The sequence below is a fragment of the Stegostoma tigrinum genome, chromosome 20 (genome assembly GCF_030684315.1).
Source record: "Stegostoma tigrinum isolate sSteTig4 chromosome 20, sSteTig4.hap1, whole genome shotgun sequence".
NCBI classification, from domain to species: domain Eukaryota; kingdom Metazoa; phylum Chordata; class Chondrichthyes; order Orectolobiformes; family Stegostomatidae; genus Stegostoma; species Stegostoma tigrinum.
The window spans coordinates 6,922,971-6,945,246 of record NC_081373.1 but is presented as its reverse complement, the minus strand read 5'-3'; the positions used below and the strand labels follow the sequence as shown (position 1 = coordinate 6,945,246).

At 42.0% G+C, this 22,276-nt stretch overlaps 1 protein-coding gene across 2 annotated transcripts in view; it reads left to right on the top strand.

Annotated features, from left to right (window-relative positions):
* Positions 1-16,347, top strand: part of slf2 (SMC5-SMC6 complex localization factor 2) — a 123,830-nt gene extending 107,483 nt beyond the window's left edge. For both annotated transcript variants that reach the window (XM_059652957.1, XM_059652958.1), the window contains exons 15-20: positions 3,815-3,902; positions 4,811-4,939; positions 7,096-7,173; positions 8,781-8,867; positions 10,041-10,109; positions 13,637-16,347. In XM_059652957.1, coding sequence (XP_059508940.1) covers positions 3,815-3,902; positions 4,811-4,939; positions 7,096-7,173; positions 8,781-8,867; positions 10,041-10,109; positions 13,637-13,774 — 589 coding nt within the window. In that variant the 3' untranslated portion in view covers positions 13,775-16,347. The remainder of the gene's footprint in view (positions 1-3,814; positions 3,903-4,810; positions 4,940-7,095; positions 7,174-8,780; positions 8,868-10,040; positions 10,110-13,636) is intronic.
* The last annotated feature ends 5,929 nt before the right edge of the window (positions 16,348-22,276 follow it).

Genomic DNA, 22,276 nt, shown 5'->3' with positions numbered 1-22,276 from the left:
CTTTTCTCTCTCGCCCTGCCAAACTTTTTTCTAAATTTGCATTTGCAAGCTGTTTAAAGGAAGGGAACCTGTATAAGTCAGTCATCAGCTAGTGATATCACGTTCGTGAAAGGCAACATGGCTGATATCTATGCATGTTTGTGGCTTCAAGTTTGTTCCTCAGATAAAGGTAGCACTAGCAGGACAGACGTTTATTGACCGAATCGCTCCTGAGGAAATAGTGCTGTGATGCAGCTTTAAATTATTGAATCAGCTGCTGCAGTCCATATCGATTATACAATCGTGCTTATGTATAATGCTGTTACAGCTGCCTATGTTGGCTTCCAACAGTTCACACTTGTACCTGAGCACTGAAAAATAGCAGAATTAGGAGGAAAAAAAAAGTAAGCATAACTGTATTGGGTTAGAATGCTTAATTTTAAGCAACATAGAACATTACAGCACAGTACAGGCACTTTGGCCCTCGATGTTGTGCCGACCTGTCATGCCGATCTCAAGCCCATCTAACCTACCGTATTCCATGTACGTCCATATGCTTATCCAATGACGACTTAAATGTACCTAAAGTTGGTGAATCTACTACCGTTGCAGGCAAAGCGTTCCATTCCCTTACTACTCTCTGAGTAAAGAAACTACCTCTGACATCTGTCCTATATCTTTCACCCCTCTATTTAAAGTTATGCCCCCTTGTGCTCGCCGTCACCATCCTAGGAAAAAGGCTGTCCCTATCCACCCTATCTAACCCTCTGATTATTTTATGTGTTTCAATTAAGTCACCTCTCAACCTTCTTCTCTCTAATGAAAACAGCCTCAAGTCCCTCAGCCTTTCCTCGTAAGACCTTCCCTCCATACCAGGCAACATCCGAGTAAATCTCCTCTGCACCCTTTCCAAAGCTTCCACATCCTTCTTATAATGCGGTGACCAGAACTGTAGGCAGTACTCCAAGTGCGGCCGCGCCAGAGTTTTGTACAGCTTCACCATAACCTCTTGGTTCCGGAACTTGATCCCTCTATTAATAAAAGCTAAAACACTGTATGCCTTCTTCACAACCCTGTCAACCTGGGTGGCAACTTTGAAGGATCTGTGTACATGGACACTGAGATCTCTCTGCTCATCTACACTACTAAGAATCTTACCGTTAGCCCTGTACTTTGCCTTTTGGTTACTCCTACCGAAGTGCATCACCTCACACTTCTCTGCATTAAACTCCATTTGCCACCTCTCAGCCCAGCTCTGCAGCTTATCCATGTCTCTCTGCAACCTACAGCATCCTTCGTCACTATCCACAACTCCACCGACCTTAGGGTCGTCTGCAAATTTACTAACCCATCCTTCTACGCCCTCATCCAGGTCATTTATTAAAATGACCAACAGCAGTGGACCCAACACCGACCCTTGCGGTACACCACTAGTAACTGGTCTCCAGGATAAACATTTCCCATCAACTACCACCCTCTGTCTTCTTTCAGCAAGCCAGTTTCTGATCCAAACTGCTATATCCTCCTCATTTTCTACAATAGCCTACTATGGGCAACCTTATCGAACGCCTTGCTGAAATCCATATACACCACATCAGCCAGTTTCCTCTCATCTACCTGTTTGGTCACCTTCTCAAAGAACTCAAGGTTTGTGAGGCACGACCTTCCCTTCACAAAACCGTGCTGACTACCCCTAATTAATTTATTCTTTTCTAGATGATTATAAATCCTATCCCTTATAACCTTTTCCAACACTTTACCAACAACTGAGGTAAGGCTCACTGGTCTATAATTACCAGGGTTGTCTCTACTCCCCTTCTTGAACAGGGGAACCACATTTGCTATCCTCCAGTCATCTGGCACTATTCCTGTAGACAGTGACGAGTTAAAGATCAATGCCAAAGGCTTGGCAATCTCCTCCCTGGCTTCCCAGAGGTTCCGAGGATAAATCCCATCCGGCCCAGGGGACTTAGAAATCCTTCAGAGGGTGAAGATAGATAATACCTCTTCCTTGTGAACCTCAATCCACCTAGTCTAGTAGCCTGTATCTCAGTATTCTCCTCGACAACATTGTCGTTTTCTAGAGTGAATACTGTCGAAAAATATTCATTTAGCGCTTCCCCTATCTCATCTGACTCCACACACAACTTCCCACTACTATCCTTGATTGGGCCTAATCTTACTTTCGTCGTTCTTTTATTCCTTAAATACCTATAGAAAGCCTTAGGGTTTATCCTGAACCTATCCGCCAACAACTTCTCATGTCTCCTCCTGGCTCTTCTGAGCTCTCTCTTTCGGTCTTTCCTGGCTACCTCATAGCCCTCAAGTGCCCTAACTGAGCCTTCACATCTCACCCTAACATAAGCCTTTTTCTTCCTCTTGACCAGAGATTCCACCTCCTTCGTAAACCACGGTTCCTGCACTCTACAGCTTCCTCCCTGCCTGACAGGTACATACTTATCTAGGACACACAGGAGCTTTTCCTTGAATAAGCTCCACGTTTCTAATGTGCCCATTTTCTGCAGTTTCCTTCCCCACCCTATGCTCCCTAAATCTTGCCTAATCGCATTGGAATTGCCTTTCCCCCAGCTATAACTCTTGCCCAGTGGTATACACCTATCCCTTTCCATCACTAAAGTAAACATAACAGAATTGTGATCGCTATCACCAAAGTGCTCACCTACTTCCAAATCTAACACCTGGCCGGGCTCATTACCCAGTACCAAATCTAATGTGGCTTTGCCCCTTGCTGGCCTATCTACATACTGTGTCAGGAAGCCCTCCTGCACACTCTTGACAAAAACTGACACATCTATAGTACTCGAACTATAGTGTTCCCAGTCAATATTTGGAAAGTTGAAGTCCCCCATGACATCTACCCTGTCTCTCTCACTCCTATCGAGAATCATCTTTGCTATCCTTTCCTCTACATCTCTGGAACTATTTGGAGGCCTATAGAAACTCCCAACAGGGTGACCTCTCCTTTCCTGTTTCTAACCTCAGCCCATACTACCTCAGTTGACGAGTCCCCAAACATCCTTTCTGCAACTGTAATACTGTCCTTGACCAACAATGCCACACCTCCGCCCCTTTTACCATCTTCTCTGTTTTTACTGAACATCTAAATCCCGGAACCTGCAACAACCGTTCCTGTCCCAGATCTATCCATGTCTCCGAAATGGCCACAACATCGAAGTCCCAGGTACTAACCCATGCTGCAAGTTCACCCACCTTATTACGGACGCTCCTGGCATTGAAGTAGACACACTTCAAACCAACTCCTTGCTTGCCGGTGCCATCTTGCTTCCCTGAAACTTTATTTTGGACCACCCTACTCTCAACCTTTTCTATAGTGGAACTACAATTTTGGTGCCCATCCCCCTGCTGAATTAGTTTAAACCCACCCGACCACCCGAACAGCCTTAGCAAATTTCCCTGCCAGGATATCGGTACCCGTCTGGTTCGGGTGAAGACCATCTTGCTTGTAGAGGTCCCACCTACCCCAGAAAGAGCCCCAATTATCCAAGAATCCAAAACTCTCCCTCCTGCACCATCCCTGTAGCCACATGTTCAACTCCTGTCTCTCCCTATTCCTTGCCTCACTAGCACGTGGCATGGGCAACAAACCAGAGACAACAACTCTGTTCGTCCTAGCTCTCAGCTTCCATCCTAGCTCCCTGAATTTCTGCCTTAAATCCCCATCTCTCTTCCTGCCTGTGTCGTTGGTGCTAATGTGGACCAGCTCCCCCCCCCCCCCCCCACACGCACACACGCGCGCACACACACACCCCGAACATAGAGTACCTGTAGTAATGGACCAATTGTATTTTTCTAGGCAACTAAGGCGGCACCTGAGCATGGTGATAATTTCAAAACTACTTGACAAGAATTGCCTCTATGTACCAAAGGATCCAGATTTGAAGGTACGAGACACAATTTCATTTTGTCAATAGTAAATACATGTAGATAAGAATGCAGCATGTGCCTCTTAATTGTGTGAATTTAACCAAATTGTTGTTTGATATATTTTTTGAGTGTTGAAAAGGGTCATAAAATAAGAAATATTTAACTGAGGAAGACTAGACAGCAGAAGGAAATGATTGTAAAGAAAGATATCTAATGCTTGAAATGAGTTAAGTTTGGAATAACAAGAGAACATGTGCTGAAGATCGAGAAGCAGTGAGCATGAAAGCAAGAAAGAAAAGAACAGTAGCTTGCAAGAATGAATTCTTGTGGAATTGATGTATGAAGTACAGTGAAATTGTAAGATGACATTCTAAGCGAATTCCAGGCTGATTAAGTGACAAGATGACCCTGGTTCAAGGAGTCTTTAGCTGAGTGGCAGAGCATTTAACACAGTCAGCAATATGCCACAAGCTTTCTCATTTCAAACGCAGCTCCAATCTGGGCGATTAAACTTGCAAAGACGAATAAACTGAGCGCAATGGTCCTATGATACACATCAATGATTAAGAGAAATGTTTGTTTCACAAATATTCTGCATAGGAATGATGTAAGTTTGTTGTACAATTACTTTGACTCGAGCCTTCAATGTGTAACATGTCGGCAGGCCAAGTGCCTAGACAAAAGTGTCATCCCAATCGCGCAATGATTGGAGGGGTATCTGTACCAATGTTATATACATTGTACCGTAAAATTTCTGTTTGTTCAAATATTTGAGATAGAATCATGAGTTCTGCTAAAGAACTGGTAAACTACGATGTTGTATACGTAGCCCCTAGTAGAAGGGGGAGTGGATGGTCAAATTGGAACAGATTTCAGTTCTTGAACAATTTACAAGCTTCAATTCTTTTTTTAACCTGTCTCCTAGATCGCCAGTCTGTGTCGATTCTTGTACATGATGAAACCATCCTCTTTGTTAAAAACTATTGAGGAAATAGCTAAATCCAATTGGCAGGGAGACAGAAAAGAAGCTACACTTACAGAACTTGATCAACAGGTAACGCTTCAACTTCTTTTAAACAATTTCAGTAAGGGTTAAAGCGCTTTGTCTGCTTTTGGGTAAAGGTGGATTCAATGCCTTTATTTATCAGCAAATACAGTACCTTCTGCAGGCACTCAAGCACAATGCTTTAAGAACTTAAAATTTAGAAACTTTTTCCTTGCACAAGTTCAGTTGCATTGGTGTGGTGTGAGTTTAGTGCTGCCGTAATATGCTTCCATAGAGCAAACTACTGCAGATACTGGGAATGCTTAGGACTAGCCCTATCCAAGGAGAGTTGAAATTTCGAGTCTATGTGCAATTGTCAGGATCGAATATTTTACAAATTTGTGATTGTGGAAATATTTCTTGCACGCCATCTTTTCAGTGACTTTAATTTGAGAACAGACCATGAATCTTAAATGACATTTCCTGCAACTTAGCCATTTGGGAAAATTTTAAATCTGTTTAACCTGGCATTTCTTATTCATTAGGGCCTTGTTAATTTTTTTTAAAAAAAGGCATGTTGTAAACTACCATGGCATTGATTTTGAGCACCAATTATGATGCTCTTTTCAGCAACAAGTTCATATTTTCCTCCTAAATTGATTTATTGGTCTTCCAAGTGCACCAATATATCTTTAAATACATTCTGATATTAACTTGTGAACGACTTAAAAGTAGATGATTTTTGCACAAAAATGGTTAAGCAATACCATAGTGTGTTAAATGTACTTCGGTTTTCTGTGCAGTGAGGCCAATTGTGAATGAACTACAATGATTTGCAACCCTGACAAATCTTGACTTTGAAAAGGTTAGAATTTATTACCACGTTAAAGAATCTTACTGTAATTTACAGGCTGGTTATTGTCATTATTTACAATCAGTTAACACAATGGCTATCGATAAGCCTGTTCAGTCCTTCTTAACTTCATCTATCTCGATAAATGGAGAGGTGCTGGTGTTGGACTGGTGTGGACCAAGTTTTAAAAGTCATGACACCAGATTATAGTCCAACAGGTTTATTTGAAATGTCTCAAGCTTTTAGAGTGCAGCCCCTTTGGCACAGTCTCCTCTTGAAAGACTTAGCAATACTCTCGTAGCAACAATGAAATTGCAGTGTGTTAGAGTGGTTTTAAATTTGTTGATCATTGGCTCCCCCGCCCCTTCAGCAGCAAATAGTGTACTGTCGCTGTGACTTGATTATAGCAGACCATATGGTAATAAACAACAGGACTTCAGTGAATTAATTATCTATTCTGTTACCTTTGGGATCCACTATATATCAGAAATCGCTGCTGGCTGCAGTGGTCCCATGTGAAATAAGTTTGCCTACGCTTAACTCTATTCCTGCTTGGCTTGAACATGGTTTAGTTTCTCATTATCGCCAGTCTAATGCTAGCTGCGATTGGAGCTAGAAGAGAAGTGACAATGTCATACTAGCGCAGAGACACCCTGTGGAATTTGTGATAAAACACATTGCGTAGAGTAGAGGCATAAATACACCATGTGCTGGTGCTCCTACTAATGACTTTGAATTGTTTTGTCTTCTCTCTTCGAGACATAGACCTGTACAACGTGGAAACAGACCCTTCAGTCCGATTGGTCCATGCTGACCAGATATCCTATATAAATCTAGTCCCATTTGCCAGCATTTGGCCCATATCCCTCTAAACCCTTCCTATTCATATACCCATCCAGATGCCTTTTAAATGTTGTATTTGTACCAGCCTCCACCACTTACCTTGGCAGCTCCCTTTTAAATTGTTCTCCCTGTCACCTTAAGACTATGCCCCTCTAGTTTTGCACTCTGCAATGCCAGGGAAAAGACCTTGGCCATTCACTCTATCCCTCATGATTTTATAAACCTCTGCAAGGCTATCCATCTGTCTCTGATGCTGCAGGGAAAATAGTCCTGGCCTATTCAGCATCTACTTATAGTTCAAACCTTTCAACCCTGGCAACATCGTTTAAATCTTTCTGAACCCTTTTAAGTTTCACAACATTCATCCTACAGCAGAGAGACCAGAATTAAACACAATATTCCAAAAGTGGCCTGACCGATGTCCTGTACAGTTGCAACATGACCTCCCGACTCATATTCAATGCATTGACCGGGTTGGAAATGATAATGGATATTCAACTTACCAGTATTGTTTAATTTATGTCATTAGGCCTATTACCTGTGCTACAATCTTTTAGTCTTGGCAAATGAAGTGCTGCACATAGAACACATTCCTCCCAGTGAACGGGTAAGTTTCTATTTCATATTTTTTAATGAAGGTGGGCTAGGAGGATTACACAGTTGGCTAAAGATGAATTTACTAGTCATGGCTTCATAGTTCAATTTCAAGATGGCAATCATTGACAAGTTTCGATAGATTTTACTGAAGTTGCCTTGAATAAAATAGATTATCTGGCCCTTATTGCATTAATGTGCTCAAATTAGATTTCTGCATCTAATCACGGGATGTAGACACCTAAGATAATGTCAGAAATTGTTAGTTGTTAAGTGTTAATCGATTGAATAACGGACTCTTTGTCAATTACTACATAGAATGAGATAATGGAATTTTACACTATTGTGAAAAATTTGTAAAGTTTGAACATGATTAAATAGGCATTATGCTAGATTGTCTATACCAGAATATGCCATCGACAACTGACATGAGTAAGCTGGTTGATCTTTTAAAGAATTGCACAACAGCTGGACTCTAGAACTTTGTTTTAGGGTTATAACTTAATTTGTAACAATTTAGAATATCTGCTCTGAAGGAGTAAAAGTAAAGTGACATAGTCCCAGAGAGCCAGAGGGCATCTCTCTCTGAGAAAGACAACAGCTGGTGGTTCGACCTGCCGGTCACCACTCCCCAGACAAAGAGAGAGCTTGAAAAGGAGGACATTTATGGTAACCTTAGATGGTACGGGAATTGAACCCATACTGTTGGCTTAATAACAGTGGTAGAACTCCGTGTACACTAGGTACCAGTATCTCCATTCACTCTTTGCAAGATCAGTCGTTGCAATTAATCAACATCGCTCAAACAGAGTATCCGGCCATTAGAACATAGAACAAGACGGCACAGGAATGGGTCCTTTGGCCCACAATGGCATCCCAAACACGATGCTAAATTAAGCTAATCCCTCCTGTCTGCCCTTGATCCATATCCCTCCGTTCCTTGCATATTCATGTGCTTACCTAAAAGTTCCTTAAACATCCGTAATGTTCCTGTCGCCTCCACCAGCCCTGGCAGTGCATTGCAGACTCCTACCACACTTTTTTAAAAAAAACTTTCCCCTCATCATCTTTGAATTTTCTCCCTCTCACTTTAAATACATGCACCTCGAGTATTAGACGACCAGAATTGAACACACTACTAAGTGTGGCCTATCCGATGTCTTATAAAGCTATGGCATGACATCCTGACTCTTGTACTCAATTCCCTGACCAATAAAGGCAGGCATGCCGTACATCTCCTTTACCCTATCCACTTGCATGGCCACTTTGAGGGAGATTGCATTAATGTGCACAAATTTGATTTCTCTACCTAATCATGGGATAAAGGCCGCATTGGTAATTCAGAAATTATTGAAAGTTGTTTATTTATGGTTAATCCTCAATTATTGTTGGCGGCAGAATTTTCTACAACAGAGGCTATACTTCAGAAGCACTTCTAGCTTGAGGTAAAGCACTTGAGGTTCTCCCTGCTATTGAAAGGTGCTGTATAATGCAAGTATGTTTTTTAATTAGGATAGTCAGAGTAAGTTGTATTTCTCCCACGTGTCTGTCAGGACAATGTTTCATTATAGCTTTTATGTTTTGTGTAGAGCATTTTCATGAGTTTGTATTTTCCTTCAGGGTCACCTTATACAGCTCTGTGCTGAAATAGAAAAACACATTAAGTGCGACATAAGAGAGGACCCTAAACTACTTTACCGAAGCAAGGTACTCAACTAAGAACTTGAGCTGATTTTATTTTAAAATTTCAAATGTCTTTTGTTTGCTCTGAAAATTACTTTTTCTTTATGTTCTCTTCACTTTGGTCCTTTAGGGACCTTCTACAGAGAAGTTTAATTCTTGCTGCATATCTAGCATTTAAGGCCATGTTTGGGGAAAGGAGTGAACCCTGAAACAAAATTAAGAATGATGGATACAGCATCTGTTCTTTCGTTCACACAAATCGTTGGCCCACAGTTTTGCCTTGCCCTGACCTGTGTAGAAATTCACTGTGCCATGTATGATCTGCATGGCTGTCAACTTTAGGAAGTTCTGTTTGTGGCACATTTATGTAAAGGGAAGTTTACCAGTTAGTTGAGTTTGAAGGATGGGGACAGAATCTCTCCATAAATAGACAGAGGTCACATTTTGTTGATATTTCTTTGGAGTGCCTTACAATGTTTTACTGTTAAAGGTGCTATGTAAATGCAAATTATAGTAAATGGAGGCTCTCACCAGGCATTTTTTAAAAATTTGCTTTTATGTTCCTGCATCCTAGTGGGTAAATTAGTTAGTGTAATCGCAAAACTAGCAATTGGCAATAAATATAAGATTGGAACTGAACACAAGTGCTAAACCATGTGATTCTACAGTCAGCCAATCTTTCAATAATGTTTAACATTACTAGGAATTTATACACAGCAGATATTTTACTCAGCCTGTTCAGATGTTATGAAACACCTCTGGAGCAGATCGGATTTGAGCCTTGGCTCCTGGCTCAGTTAGGGACACTATCACAAGAACCAGCTTGCGCAGAGTAGGAGGGATTTAATGTTTTAACGAAGATCTGTAGCTCGGGCTGTGGTTGGAGTTGGTGTTGGTTTTGCCAACCAACAGCTCCAGCCAGAGGGGGGGAAAAAAAATCAACTCCAGCTTTTATTGCAGCACTTAGTGATCGGTGACTGAGTTCATCTGGGGCTTGGCAACGTGTGAATGTCTGACAAAACTGTTGAGAAGGTAATTAGCCTAAACTCATCCCGTTAAGTACCCGTCCACATTGTCAGTTCCCTCAGTTTGCCGTGTTAGTATAATTGCAGTTTGGAACAGTGTACTTGAAAGTGGCAGTGTGAATTAAATGCATGTTTTTCTATCTTAACCAATCAGCTGATTCTTTCTGTATAGGTGAAAGATTTAGAAGCAAGAACTCACGCGAAATGGCAGGAGTTGCTACAGCGCTCACGACCTCTTCAGGTAAAATGATGTAGGGCAAACTGACAAAAGATGCTGCAGCTCTGGGGCAATTATAGAATGAAGTCTCCCGCAATGTGAACAGCTTTCTGCCTTGGACTAATGATATGGGTGATGTGGAGATGCAGGTGTTGCACCATCGTGGACAGTCAGAAGTCACATGATACCAGATTATAGTCAGGTGACAAAGGAGCAGTGCTACGAAAGCTCGTGACTTCAAATAAACCTTTTGGACTATCACTAGGTTTCTTGGGGCTAATGATATGGATGTTGCAAAAGTTGTTCACAGTTTGTGTACCTGTGAATTTAATCTGTAATGTCAGTCTCAAAAAGTCTGCAGATTCCTGGTTATCATCTCGTCACTAGCACATTCAAACTTAATTTGATTAGATTGAAGAATTATAAAACTAACCAGTATTTTCTGAAGCTGGTGACCGATTTGATGGGAAGTGCGTGCCTCCTGAACAAAACAGTCTATGTGCAAATCCTAGGCTGCTGAGATAGCTGAAGTCCACTGTTCTGGTAATTGCCCTTCACTACTTTGAGTGAGATGAAAAGTGAACCAGTGTTACTAATGTCTAATTACAATATGCTAAGACCTGCCAATGAACAATGTGGGTTTGGAAGGTTAAAACTGCACCAGTTTGGTGAAGTACCTATGATACAAGGAGATTCAGTTTATTTGGGATCCCAAGGTGTATTGTCACTCTGAAGTTTACGTTACGGAGAAGCTGGTGTCCTTGGTAGAGGCATTGAACTGATTAGGAGGTAGGATGAGGCTCTGCAGCTCTGTGTACATGTGCACACCTATTTTCTTGTTGTCTTTACTGTTTCCGTGTTGTCCATTTCAGGATCAGCCCTTCTCCACTCTTATCTATTCTGTCGTAGCCAGAGTATTTCTAGCATTGTTTTTCTACTTAACTCCCTCAATCCCATGACCAGTAGCGCACACAATTCTGTAGTTTGCCCAAGGATCCATCCTTGATCTCCTTCCAGTCTTCTCAGTTCCCTCTTAGCAACAGCTTCATAGACTCAGGGCCACAGTTTTCCTGTGCACAATCAACTTCTACCTTTTTTAAATCAGACTTTAAGTCACCTGCTTGTTCCAATAAAGTTCACAATCCCCTACCCTACCACTAGTTTTCGCCACTTTGTATGCCCTTTGTTTTTGATTGAATACTCTCTCTGACTTACTCTCTCTGACTTACTCTCTCTGGTCCTTCTCATTGAGTCATTTTTAAGTAATTTTTTCCTGAGCACTGTGAAATGTCTGTCTGCATGTCTACCACTGCTTATCTATTGACGTTCCCCTTAGTCCATTTACCTGATCTGCTTTAGACAACTTTCTTCTTAATTTTGCAATTGTCTTTTGTTTAAGTTGAAGACACTGGTTTGAGACCTGTGTTGCTCTCACCCAAAATGATTTTGAAATTTTGCCATGTTGTAACTTCTACTTCAAAGCAGATCCTTAACTATGGGATCTCCTCTTATTGCTACCTTATTATTTACAGTTAGGTCTAAAATAGCCTGTTCCTCACCAGACTGTTTTTTAAGCGTAATATATGACAATGTCTGATGTGGTCTACAAATTTATCTTCCATGTCACCCAAGCCGTTTTAAGTTGTCCAGTCAGTATGCAATTCATGACACTTGTAACGCCCTTTCCTCATGCCTCCGTTATTCCTGCAATGAGACAACTCATCGGGATCTCTCAACTCCCATCCTTGTCTTATTTCCTTTCTTGTTCATTATTTCCGTGAAAATGGATTCCACATCATAAACTATTGCATCAATATCACTGCTCTCTACGAAACAGATGTCTGCTTTTATTAACAATACTACCTCACTTCCTTTTTCCTTTATTCTCGAAACGTTGAATACCCTTGAGTGTTGAGTTCCCAGTCCTGGTTGCCTTGCAATCACATCACGTTAATTATGTCTTGAACTTAACTGGTTACAAATGCATGCATAGCTTTGACTGTTTACATTATAACTTACTGTGGTTCTAATTTCTGCTGCACTGTCCTTTTATTTTCTGTCCCTTCCTGACAAGTTTTGATTATCATTAGCCTTTTCACTAACTTGCACCTCTGTGCTCTCAATTCTTTTTGAATTTTTAATCTTTCAGTTGAACCCTTCACTCTTTTTCCCTATTCCACTAATTAGCTTAAAACCCCACCTGCAACCCTAGTATTATGATTTGCCAGGGCACTGGTACTGTGTAGTTCAAATTGAGCCTATCCCAGTGGAACAACCCTGTCTTTACCCCAGGACCAATTGCCCCATGAATCTCAACCCATCTATCCCACACCAACCTTTACATTATGCACTTGCACCTCTCATCACCTCTAGCCTCTGCCAATTTGCATATCATGCAGGTAGTAACCCTGTGATTATTATGACTGTGGTGGTTCTGCTTTATAATTTAGCCCCAAGCTGCTGATAATCCTTCAGAACCTTTTTCCAGGTGCTATCTGCCACTGGTACTTGCAAAGTCCTTAATAACTGGGTCCTTCCCCTCCCAGTCCAGGTTCTTCTACAACCCAGAAGAGATGTCCTTCATCTTGGCCCCACATAGACAGCATAACTCTCTCTTTGCCACAGAGAACAGTATCTGTCCCTCTAAAACTATACCAACCTGTGTTACTACTGCATTTCACTTCCTTCCCACCCTTAGCCATGGTGCCTTGGCCCGTTTGCTCGTCATCCCTGCAGTCTGTCCTATTGCCCATACTGGAAGCAAGAACCTTGTATCTGTTGGGTAAGGAGAAGGGTCCTGAAGAAGGGCGACTGGACCTAAAACATTAATTCTGCTTTCTCTCCACAGATGCTGCTAGACCTGAGTTTTTCCAGCATCTACAGTCCTTTGGTTTATTTGTCTTGTCATGCAAGACACTCCTCCAGTCTTCACACTGATGCCACACACTCTTCCCAGCCTCTCTGACATATCCTGCCTCCGCTCATATCTCACTGAAGCTGCCCCTAGAAATCCTTATTCTCACTCCTGCCCTGTTCCTCTGGACTTTAGTGCTGTAGTATCTTCCTGTATGGCATTACTGTGCTGTACATATTATCCCTGCTGACCTGTGTCTTGTTCCAAGTCCCATAGTGCAACTGGTTTATAATTGTTTTCTTTGTTAACTTTACCTGTGAGTTCACTTCCCCTGTCCGAAATCTCTGAAGCTTTTCCATTCATACAACCACCTAAATGCTGTTCCTCTGTCCCTTTGCTCTTGGGACTCACTCCTTCTCTTTGCTTGTTGCTGTGCTGTCAGCTACCTGGGCCTCACTGTCTGTTCTTCCCTTCCCAATACCCACACTGTCTTGTCTTCCTTTTTAAAACTGTCAAAGGACAGCTCTTTGATCAAACTCTCTGATCACCCTCCCTCTTGCACTGGTTTCATATCGATGTTTGTTTCCTCTTCTCCACAATCATATTGGCACATTGTTCCTCCTGTTAATGCTGAATAAACTTTTTTTTATTTTAAAGTGTAGAATGACTTCTGAGATATCCTGTAATTTTATTTTAGGGAAAACTTCATGACTATTGGGAACCTATGTCTGAAGATCAGAATCAGCTTAGTCAGTCCTCTGCACTTGAAGAGGAGCTAGAACACTACAGAGTTCAAGAAGTTAATGACATTGACAAAGATTTGGATATTGCTTAATGCAACATGTATAATTTTTTTTTCTTACAAGTTATGACAAGCCTGTTGATATATAAAAAAATGTTTAGATCTTAATCAGTTGGTGTTCTGGTTTTTGCTCTTAGATGAGGACCTACACACTGTTTGGTATAACTATGATTAGAATCTGTTAAAGCAGTTAACATTTTTGATATTTTAGCTTTATCAAAAGATTTATCAAAAAATATTTTGTAATAATGTTGGAGATTGAGTTTATTTATATAATGCAGCTGTGTTTGCAGTGTTTTGTAAGGTCAGTTTTATTGCTGTACATAAAAGTTTCCTTCTTTTGTAATGTTCTCATTTTTGTTGTACTTGGACATTGTAATGATTGAACCTTCCAAAATGTACTTGAAAATGTTACTTTTTGTTTAGCTGTATGCCATTTGAAAACCAAACTGGTAGACTGTTTTCGTGTGGAAGTTGCAATGGATTCTCAAATCACTAAAGAAGAAAGCAACAAATGACAAGCTGCACATTTATTACAACTGAGGCTGCAGCTCTCTGTAGCTTGCAAAATCTCCTGTCTTTACAAATAAGTTTGCACGTATTTGCCTCCCACTTTCATATTTTGAAGTTGTAGCCTGTACTTTTGGCACACACTTTAAGCTGTTCATTAATGTTAAAATTTTTCATCTTTCAATTTTTTTTTTACTTTTTCTGTGAAATGTTCCGAAATGTTTTTGTTTATTTGCACTAGCAATGCGTAAAGGTGAGTTTAGTAGGATACAGCAACCTCTTCCAGTGCTACTTTCGACATGTGTATAGTATAAAAGGCCTGTAAAATGAATCAATTGGTATTAATAAGTCTGGATGATTCAGATGTCTCAAACCTTTGTGTGATTTAATGTGCCACGTGAATCTTGACTGTGTATTTCTGCCTTACCCTCTTAATTTCTATTAATTTATGTGTAAGTTGTGTCTTTATAAGCTGCCTTCCATCTTTTTAGAAGCTTCAAATGAAGAAGATCTTGTCATGGGGCAATTCTGGAAGGCTGTATGACCATTGAAGAGTATTGTATACTTGGTTTTGTTGTGTAGGAAATGTTGGATTATTCACTACCTGTGTATTTATACTTGCTTTCACGACGTACTCGTGCAGGGTGGTAGAATTCGCTTGTCCTCAGCATTACAAAACTTTCAACTGGAACTTCCTTAGAATAACTTTAAGAAGTGAACTATTAGTGGATTGACCTATTTGCCTACCAAATCTGAACATTGGTGGAAGTGACAGAGTCTATCACCAATACTACTGTCATGTGTGTTTTATAAGAATGGGATATGCTGCTTAATGAAATGATGGTTTTCATGTTGTGAAGAATACCTGTCCAGAAGGTTTAGTCCAGGTGCTTCTGAGTTGCTGGCAACAGTCTCTAGCTAGCTTGCCTTGTTGAGCTTACAGTTTAGCGATTATATTACTGCACGTGGTTATGAAAGGTGAATTTCTCTCTCAAATCTCCATATGACTGGGTACCTGCCAACCTGGGCTCCGCCTCACAATTAAATATGAAAGATGCATGACCAAAGGCCCAATTGGCATTTGTCTCTGCCAGCTTATTGGAGGCCTGTTGTACCTTGGTCTTTCGGGACTCTTGGCTGAATCATGACAGGAGGGAACCTTTTTTGAGAAAAGTTCTTTTTATTTTTCTTAAAAGCTCACTCACTCCAGTCTTTGTCCTGGTTCCAGAGACAAGAAGGAATCAGTGTGATCTGGAGAAGTTTTATTGATTGGTCATCAAGAGTTGTTCGGTGTGGTTACCTGTTAAGGAGAATCTTTATGGTGTGAAAATGAGCTTGAAGGTCTTAAATGTTTGAATTTAAATTCAGAATTACTCCAAGTTCAATATTTCCATAATTCTATATTTTAGATAAATCATTTGGAATAAATATTTGTAATGAGTTATTAAATGATCAATTTAGTTGGAAATACAGCATTATCCTGATGTGCTGTAATGTGAGCAAGAGGAAGACTAGCTCCCCCAGCATGTAGAAATACGAGCTGATTCATATGAGTAGTTTTGTAATCTGGCTTATCACATCAGAATCTTTAACCAAAGAACGTGATTAATTTTTCTACTGCTAGTTAATCTACCTCAGGTCAGTACTGAGCATTTGGTCAGAACATTTGTCCTCAGGGCACCTCCTTTTGTAATTCTGCCACTCTGCACCTTAGACTTCAGAAATGTGTAAAAAAAACTTGAGTTTTTGTTCTGCTTTAAGGCAATTGTGTGATGCAGGAAATTTGCATTTTTTACGTATTTTTTAATAAGTCCTTTATTACGAAAACAATTTTCATGTTATTTTGGCAAAATAAAATTTCTGGATTAACGTTTGTTTTTGCACTGCATTTAAAGCGATCATTTTACTGCACCTTGCTGGGTTAAACGCCTGCTTATTTTACCTTAAGAGTGTACTTTGTAAAGCATAGAAACCCATCATTTAGCCCAATGAGTCCATATCTGTGTTGAACACAATTTGACTGCACTTCTCTGCATATAACACAAGGAATGTAGCTCCACCGTTTTCTCTCATGATTTATCTAGCTTTACATTGTACAGATTAATGCTGTTTGCCTCAACCGCTCAGAAGTAAAAAGTTCCACATTCATACTGTTCTTAAAGTAAAGCACTTTGTTCTGTATTCCCTATTGGGTTTGTTATACTTATGATTTGGTCTCTCCATAAGTGGAATAATTTGTCTCTCATGTCTAACTCCTTCATACTTTGCTAGTTTTAAATCTTTTAGATTATTCCTAAGCCTTCAAGATGAAAGCACCACATCTTGCTCAGTGTTTCCTGATCTGTATGACTGCTGTTTGAACTTACTGGTCATCAGTTTTCTACTTACCATCTCCTGGAATAAGTATTTGCTGTCTTTACCTAAAGAGGTTGTAACTAATACATGAGAGACTGAAATTGCTGATCTCCTGCTGGACAGAGCTGAGGTTTGAACACTAGATATTTCACAATGACTTTGCTGATGTCACAATACTTGGGGCAGTGACTGAAATGGTTACTTTTATGACCTAATGCTTAGCAACAAAATGCCAATCAGCGCTGCCAATTTGTTGGCCTCCCCTCAGGGTGAGCCGTATCTTCCCTTGGGGCAGTTACTGTATTGACCATTATTGAAGTTTTACTGACAAAATCTAACCACGTCCCTTTTTTTTCTTAGCAGATGTTGAAAGAGGTAATCTCAGCCACGCTCCGTAGTTTGCAAATTGCGGTAGTCATCAGAACTGAAATGATATTTCTCCACTGAGCAGATTACATAACATGATTGTATGAATAAAGTGATCAGCTTAAATATGGATAAATATGAGCAGCTGGATAAATACCAGAAAAGTGGATGGAATTGTCTTCGGTGTACTTTTGTCTTGAAACATCTCATGCCTGGTGAGTGCTACCTTTCAGGCTGGCTGATCACTTGAGCTACAGACGAGTTGCCTGCAAGAGGATTGATGTTTGTGGAACTACCATGTAATGTAGCTATGATTTCTGTGATCCCCTGACACGTGCAGAAAGTTGAATTCCAGATTAATATCCCAGCAGTTCATGGGTTGCAAATGTGTTCCATTCTGTAAATTGCACAACGGAGAACAATGTCAAACAGACTTTCGTAAGTACAGGAAATGTTTGTGTCAGTCTTTAGTGTGTGGGATCACATTTTAAAGTAAAATGTTCACAAATGTGGAACTCCTGTACAGTATTTTTTGAGATAACAATGTATTCTTTCTTTACTAATGAGATGAGGATGTTGCTGGCCATTTATTGCCCATCCCTAATTGCCCAGAGGGCAGTTCAGAGTCAACCACATTGTTGTGGGCCTGGAGTCACATGTAGGACAGACCAGGTAAGGATGGCAGCTTCCTTCCTTAAATGACATTGGTGAATTAGGTGGATTTCTACGACAATGAACAATGGATTCATGGTCACCATTAGATTCTTAATCCCAGATATTTTATTGATTCCACCATCTTTCATGGCCGGATTTGAACCTGGGTCCCCAGAATGTTATCCAGGTCTCTGGATTAACAATCCAGCAATTATACCTTGGGGCAGTTGCCTCCCCATATGCACTTCTCTGCATATAATGCAATGAATATGAACTGAAAAGCACAATATACCATGAAGCAGTTCAATTGTGACAAAGATTAAACTGGCAAAGTGCATCAGATAAGGAAAACTGTATCAGAGTCACAGCCAAGCATTCCCAATGCAGTTTCTCCAACATCATTTGCAAATTTCTGTGCCTGCCAATAAGGCAGTCTTTTATTTCACATTGCCAGTATGAAATCTCTTTCTGCTTATCTGCCATATTCTGCTAATGTACCAGATTCAACTCTAGGATAGAGCACTCCATCTTCTGATTTTGTCGGTCTTTGGTTTAAAATCTAATCGAGAGACTTAAGCACATTATTTAGGCTGGCAGTGTGCTCTTGAGGGAAGGATGTCTTTCAGATGATGTGAAATAGAGGACCCTACACAGGCATCGAAGAATGATAAACATTTTCATGTGTCGTGCGCAGAAACAATGAACCGAGATCAAGTATATTTTTTTTTGAAGGCTGAAACTTTGCTAGCCTGACAGTATGGCTGCTTTCAATCACACGATGCCACTTGACCACATTCTGAAGAATACTTATCAGCAGTAACCGTGAACAAAAGCTTACATTGTCCTCCAGAAATGCTCCTCTCCCTGCATTGCATTGATTTTCCAGTCAAGCCAGCATACAGGGACTGCACAGCAAGTGTGTCTATACTGGTCAGTTAACAAAGGGGAGCTATTGAAAGGAAGGAACTTTGAAATTATAGTCACTTAGGAAATGGTACTGAGCAAACTGAAGGACCTATGTTTTATAAGTCTCTGGAAATTCCTGAAATGGACTTAGATTCTTAATAGCTAATGAGAGAGCAGCCACCGTGTTTACTAATTTCAAATTTTGTTTGATTATGGAAAGTCTTAGACTGGAACATAGCAAATACAATCCCTCTATTTAGGAAGGTGTGGAGGCAGATAATAAAGGCCAGTTGGCTTGCCATTTTGTTTTAACAATCTCCCAACAGCAATCTTTTATGAGATTAAAACTGGGCACTTGAAAATCCTTTAAGGTAGTTGGGAAGAGTCAGCACAGTTTATGAAAGGAAAGTAATGTTTAACTAATTTATTGTAATTCTTTGAAAGAGTACCATTTGGTGTGGATAGAGGGAAACTCCTTGATGTACTGCACTTGGATTTCCGGAGGCATTCTGACAACGTCACAAACATTATTGTGCGATTTGGGCGCTTGTGGGCCAGGACGTAAAATACTGACATGAAAAGATGTTTAACTGGCAGGCAGAAAACCGTATGTGTAACATTTTTTCAGATTAGCACGCTGTGACCAGCAGGATTCTGTGCTGAGCCCAAAACATACTCTAAATTTTATCAATAAATTAGAGGAGATAGAAAGCATGACTTTGCAGGTGACTCATGATAGGTATGGAAGTATGTTGTAAGGAGAGTGTAAAAATGAGGGTGATGGACGTACATGGGATAAATGGACAAATGTATAGTTCACTTTGGCAGGAAGAACGAAAACTGCATTTTACTTGAGCAGAATAACAGATTTTCGAGCTTCAAAGGAGTTAAATATTCATGAGTCACAATGTTAATATGCTGGTGGCGTAAATCTCCCTTAAACTTTTCCCCTCTCACCTTGAAATCATGACCCCTACTAATTGAGTCCCCCAGTCTGAGGGAAAAAAGCTTCTTGCTATCCACCTTGTCTATATGATTTTGTAGACCACAATCAGGTACCTTCTCAACCTCGATAATAAAATGTGAGGCTGGATGAACACAGCAGGCCAAGCAGCATCTCAGGAGCACAAAAGCTGACGTTTCGGGCCTAGACCCTTCATCAGAGAGGGGGATGGGGGGAGGGAACTGGAATAAATAGGGAGAGAGGGGGAGGCGGACCGAAGATGGAGAGTAAAGAAGATAGGTGGAGAGAGTGTAGGTGGGGAGGTAGGGAGGGGATAGGTCAGTCCAGGGAAGACGGACAGGTCAAGGAGGTGGGATGAGGTTAGTAGGTAGCGGGGGGTGCGGCTTGGGGTGGGAGGAAGGGATGGGTGAGAGGAAGAACCGTTTAGGGAGGCAGAGACAGGTTGGACTGGTTTTGGGATGCAGTGGGTGGGGGGGGGGAAGAGCTGGGCTGGTTGTGTGGTGCAGTGGGGGGAGGGGACGAACTGGGCTGGTTGAGGGATGCAGTAGGGGAAGGGGAGATTTTGAAACTGGTGAAGTCCACATTGATACCATATGGCTGCAGGGTTCCCAGGCGGAATATGAGTTGCTGTTCCTGCAACCTTCGGGTGGCATCATTGTGGCAGTGCAGGAGGCCCATGATGGACATGTCATCAAGAGAATGGGAGGGGGAGTGGAAATGGTTAGCGACTGGGAGGTGCAGTTTTTTGCGAACTGAGCGGAGGTGTTCTGCAAAGCGGTCCCCAAGCCTCCGCTTGGTTTCCCCAATGTAGAGGAAGCCGCACCGGGTACAGTGGATGCAGTATACCACATTGGTAGATGTGCAGGTGAACCTCTGCTTGATGTGGAATGTCATCTTGGGGCCTGGGATGGGGGTGAGGGAGGAGGTGTGGGCATCCACTGTACCCGGTGCGGCTTCCTCTACATTGGGGAAACCAAGCGGAGGCTTGGGGACCGCTTTGCAGATGCATCCACTGTACCCGGTGCGGCTTCCTCTACATTGGGGAAACCAAGCGGAGGCTTGGGGACCGCTTTGCAGACATCTACCAATGTGGTATACTGCATCCACTGTACCCGGTGCGGCTCCCTCTACATTGGGGAAACCAAGCGGAGGCTTGGGGACCGCTTTGCAGACATCTACCAATGTGGTATACTGCATCCACTGTACCCGGTGCGGCTTCCTCTACATTGGGGAAACCAAGCGGAGGCTTGGGGACCGCTTTGCAGAACACCTCCGCTCAGTTCGCAAAAAACAACTGCACCTCCCAGTCGCTAACCATTTCCACTCCCCCTCCCATTCTCTTGATGACATGTCCATCATGGGCCTCCTGCACTGCCACAATGATGCCACCCGAAGGTTGCAGGAACAGCAACTCATATTCCGCCTGGGAACCCTGCAGCCATATGGTATCAATGTGGACTTCACCAGTTTCAAAATCTCCCCTTCCCCTACTGCATCCCTCAACCAGCCCAGTTCGTCCCCTCCCCCCACTGCACCACACAACCAGCCCAGCTCTTCCCCCCCCCCACCCACTGCATCCCAAAACCAGTCCAACCGGTCTCTGCCTCCCTAACCGGTTCTTCCTCTCACCCATCCCTTCCTCCCACCCCAAGCCGCACCCCCCGCTACCTACTAACCTCATCCCACCTCCTTGACCTGTCCGTCTTCCCTGGACTGACCTATCCCCTCCCTACCTCCCCACCTACACTCTCTCCACCTATCTTCTTTACTCTCCATCTTCGGTCCTCCTCCCCCTCTCTCCCTATTTATTCCAGTTCCCTCCCCCCATCCCCCTCTCTGATGAAGGGTCTAGGCCCGAAACGTCAGCTTTTGTGCTCCTGAGATGCTGCTTGGCCTGCTGTGTTCATCCAGCCTCACATTTTATTATCTTGGAATCTCCAGCATCTGCAGTCCCCATTATCTCTGATACCTTCTCAACCTCTGTCTTTCTAATGTAAATAATCCTAATTTACTCAACCTCTCTCCATAGCGAGTGCCCTCCATACAGGCAACATCCCAGTGAACCTCCTCTGCACCCTCTCCAAAGCATCTACATCCTTTTGGTAATGTGGTGACCAGGACTGTACGCGGTATTCCAAATGTGGTCGAATAAAAGTCCTATATAACTGTAACATGACCTGCCAACTCTTGTACTCAATACCTCGTCTGATGAATGAAAGCATGCTGTATGCCTTCTTGACCACTCTATCGCCCTGTGTTGCCACCTTCAGGGTACAATGGACATGAACACCCAGATCTCTCTGTGCATCAATTTTCCCTAGGACTTTTCCATTTACCGTATAGTTCACTCTTGAATTAGATCTTCCAAAATGCATCACCGTCTGCCATTTCTCCGCCTAACTCTCCAATCTATCTATATTCTGATATATTCTCTGACAGTCCCCTTCACTATCTGCTACGTCACCAATCTTGGTGTCATCTGCAAACTTGCTGATCAGACCATCTACACCTTCCTCCAGATCATTTACATATATCACTAACAACAGTGGTCCCAGCACAGATCCCTGTGGAACACCACTGGTCACAGGTCTCCAATTTGAGAAACTCCCTTCTACTACTACCCTCTGTCTCCTGTTGCCCAGCCAGTTCTCTATCCATCTAGCTAGTACACCCTGGACCCCATGCAACCTCACTTCTTCCATTGGCCTACCATGGGGAACCTTATCAAACACCTGATTGAGCAGTTTGTCTTCGTGAAGGAGAGGGTTGACGTAGACATT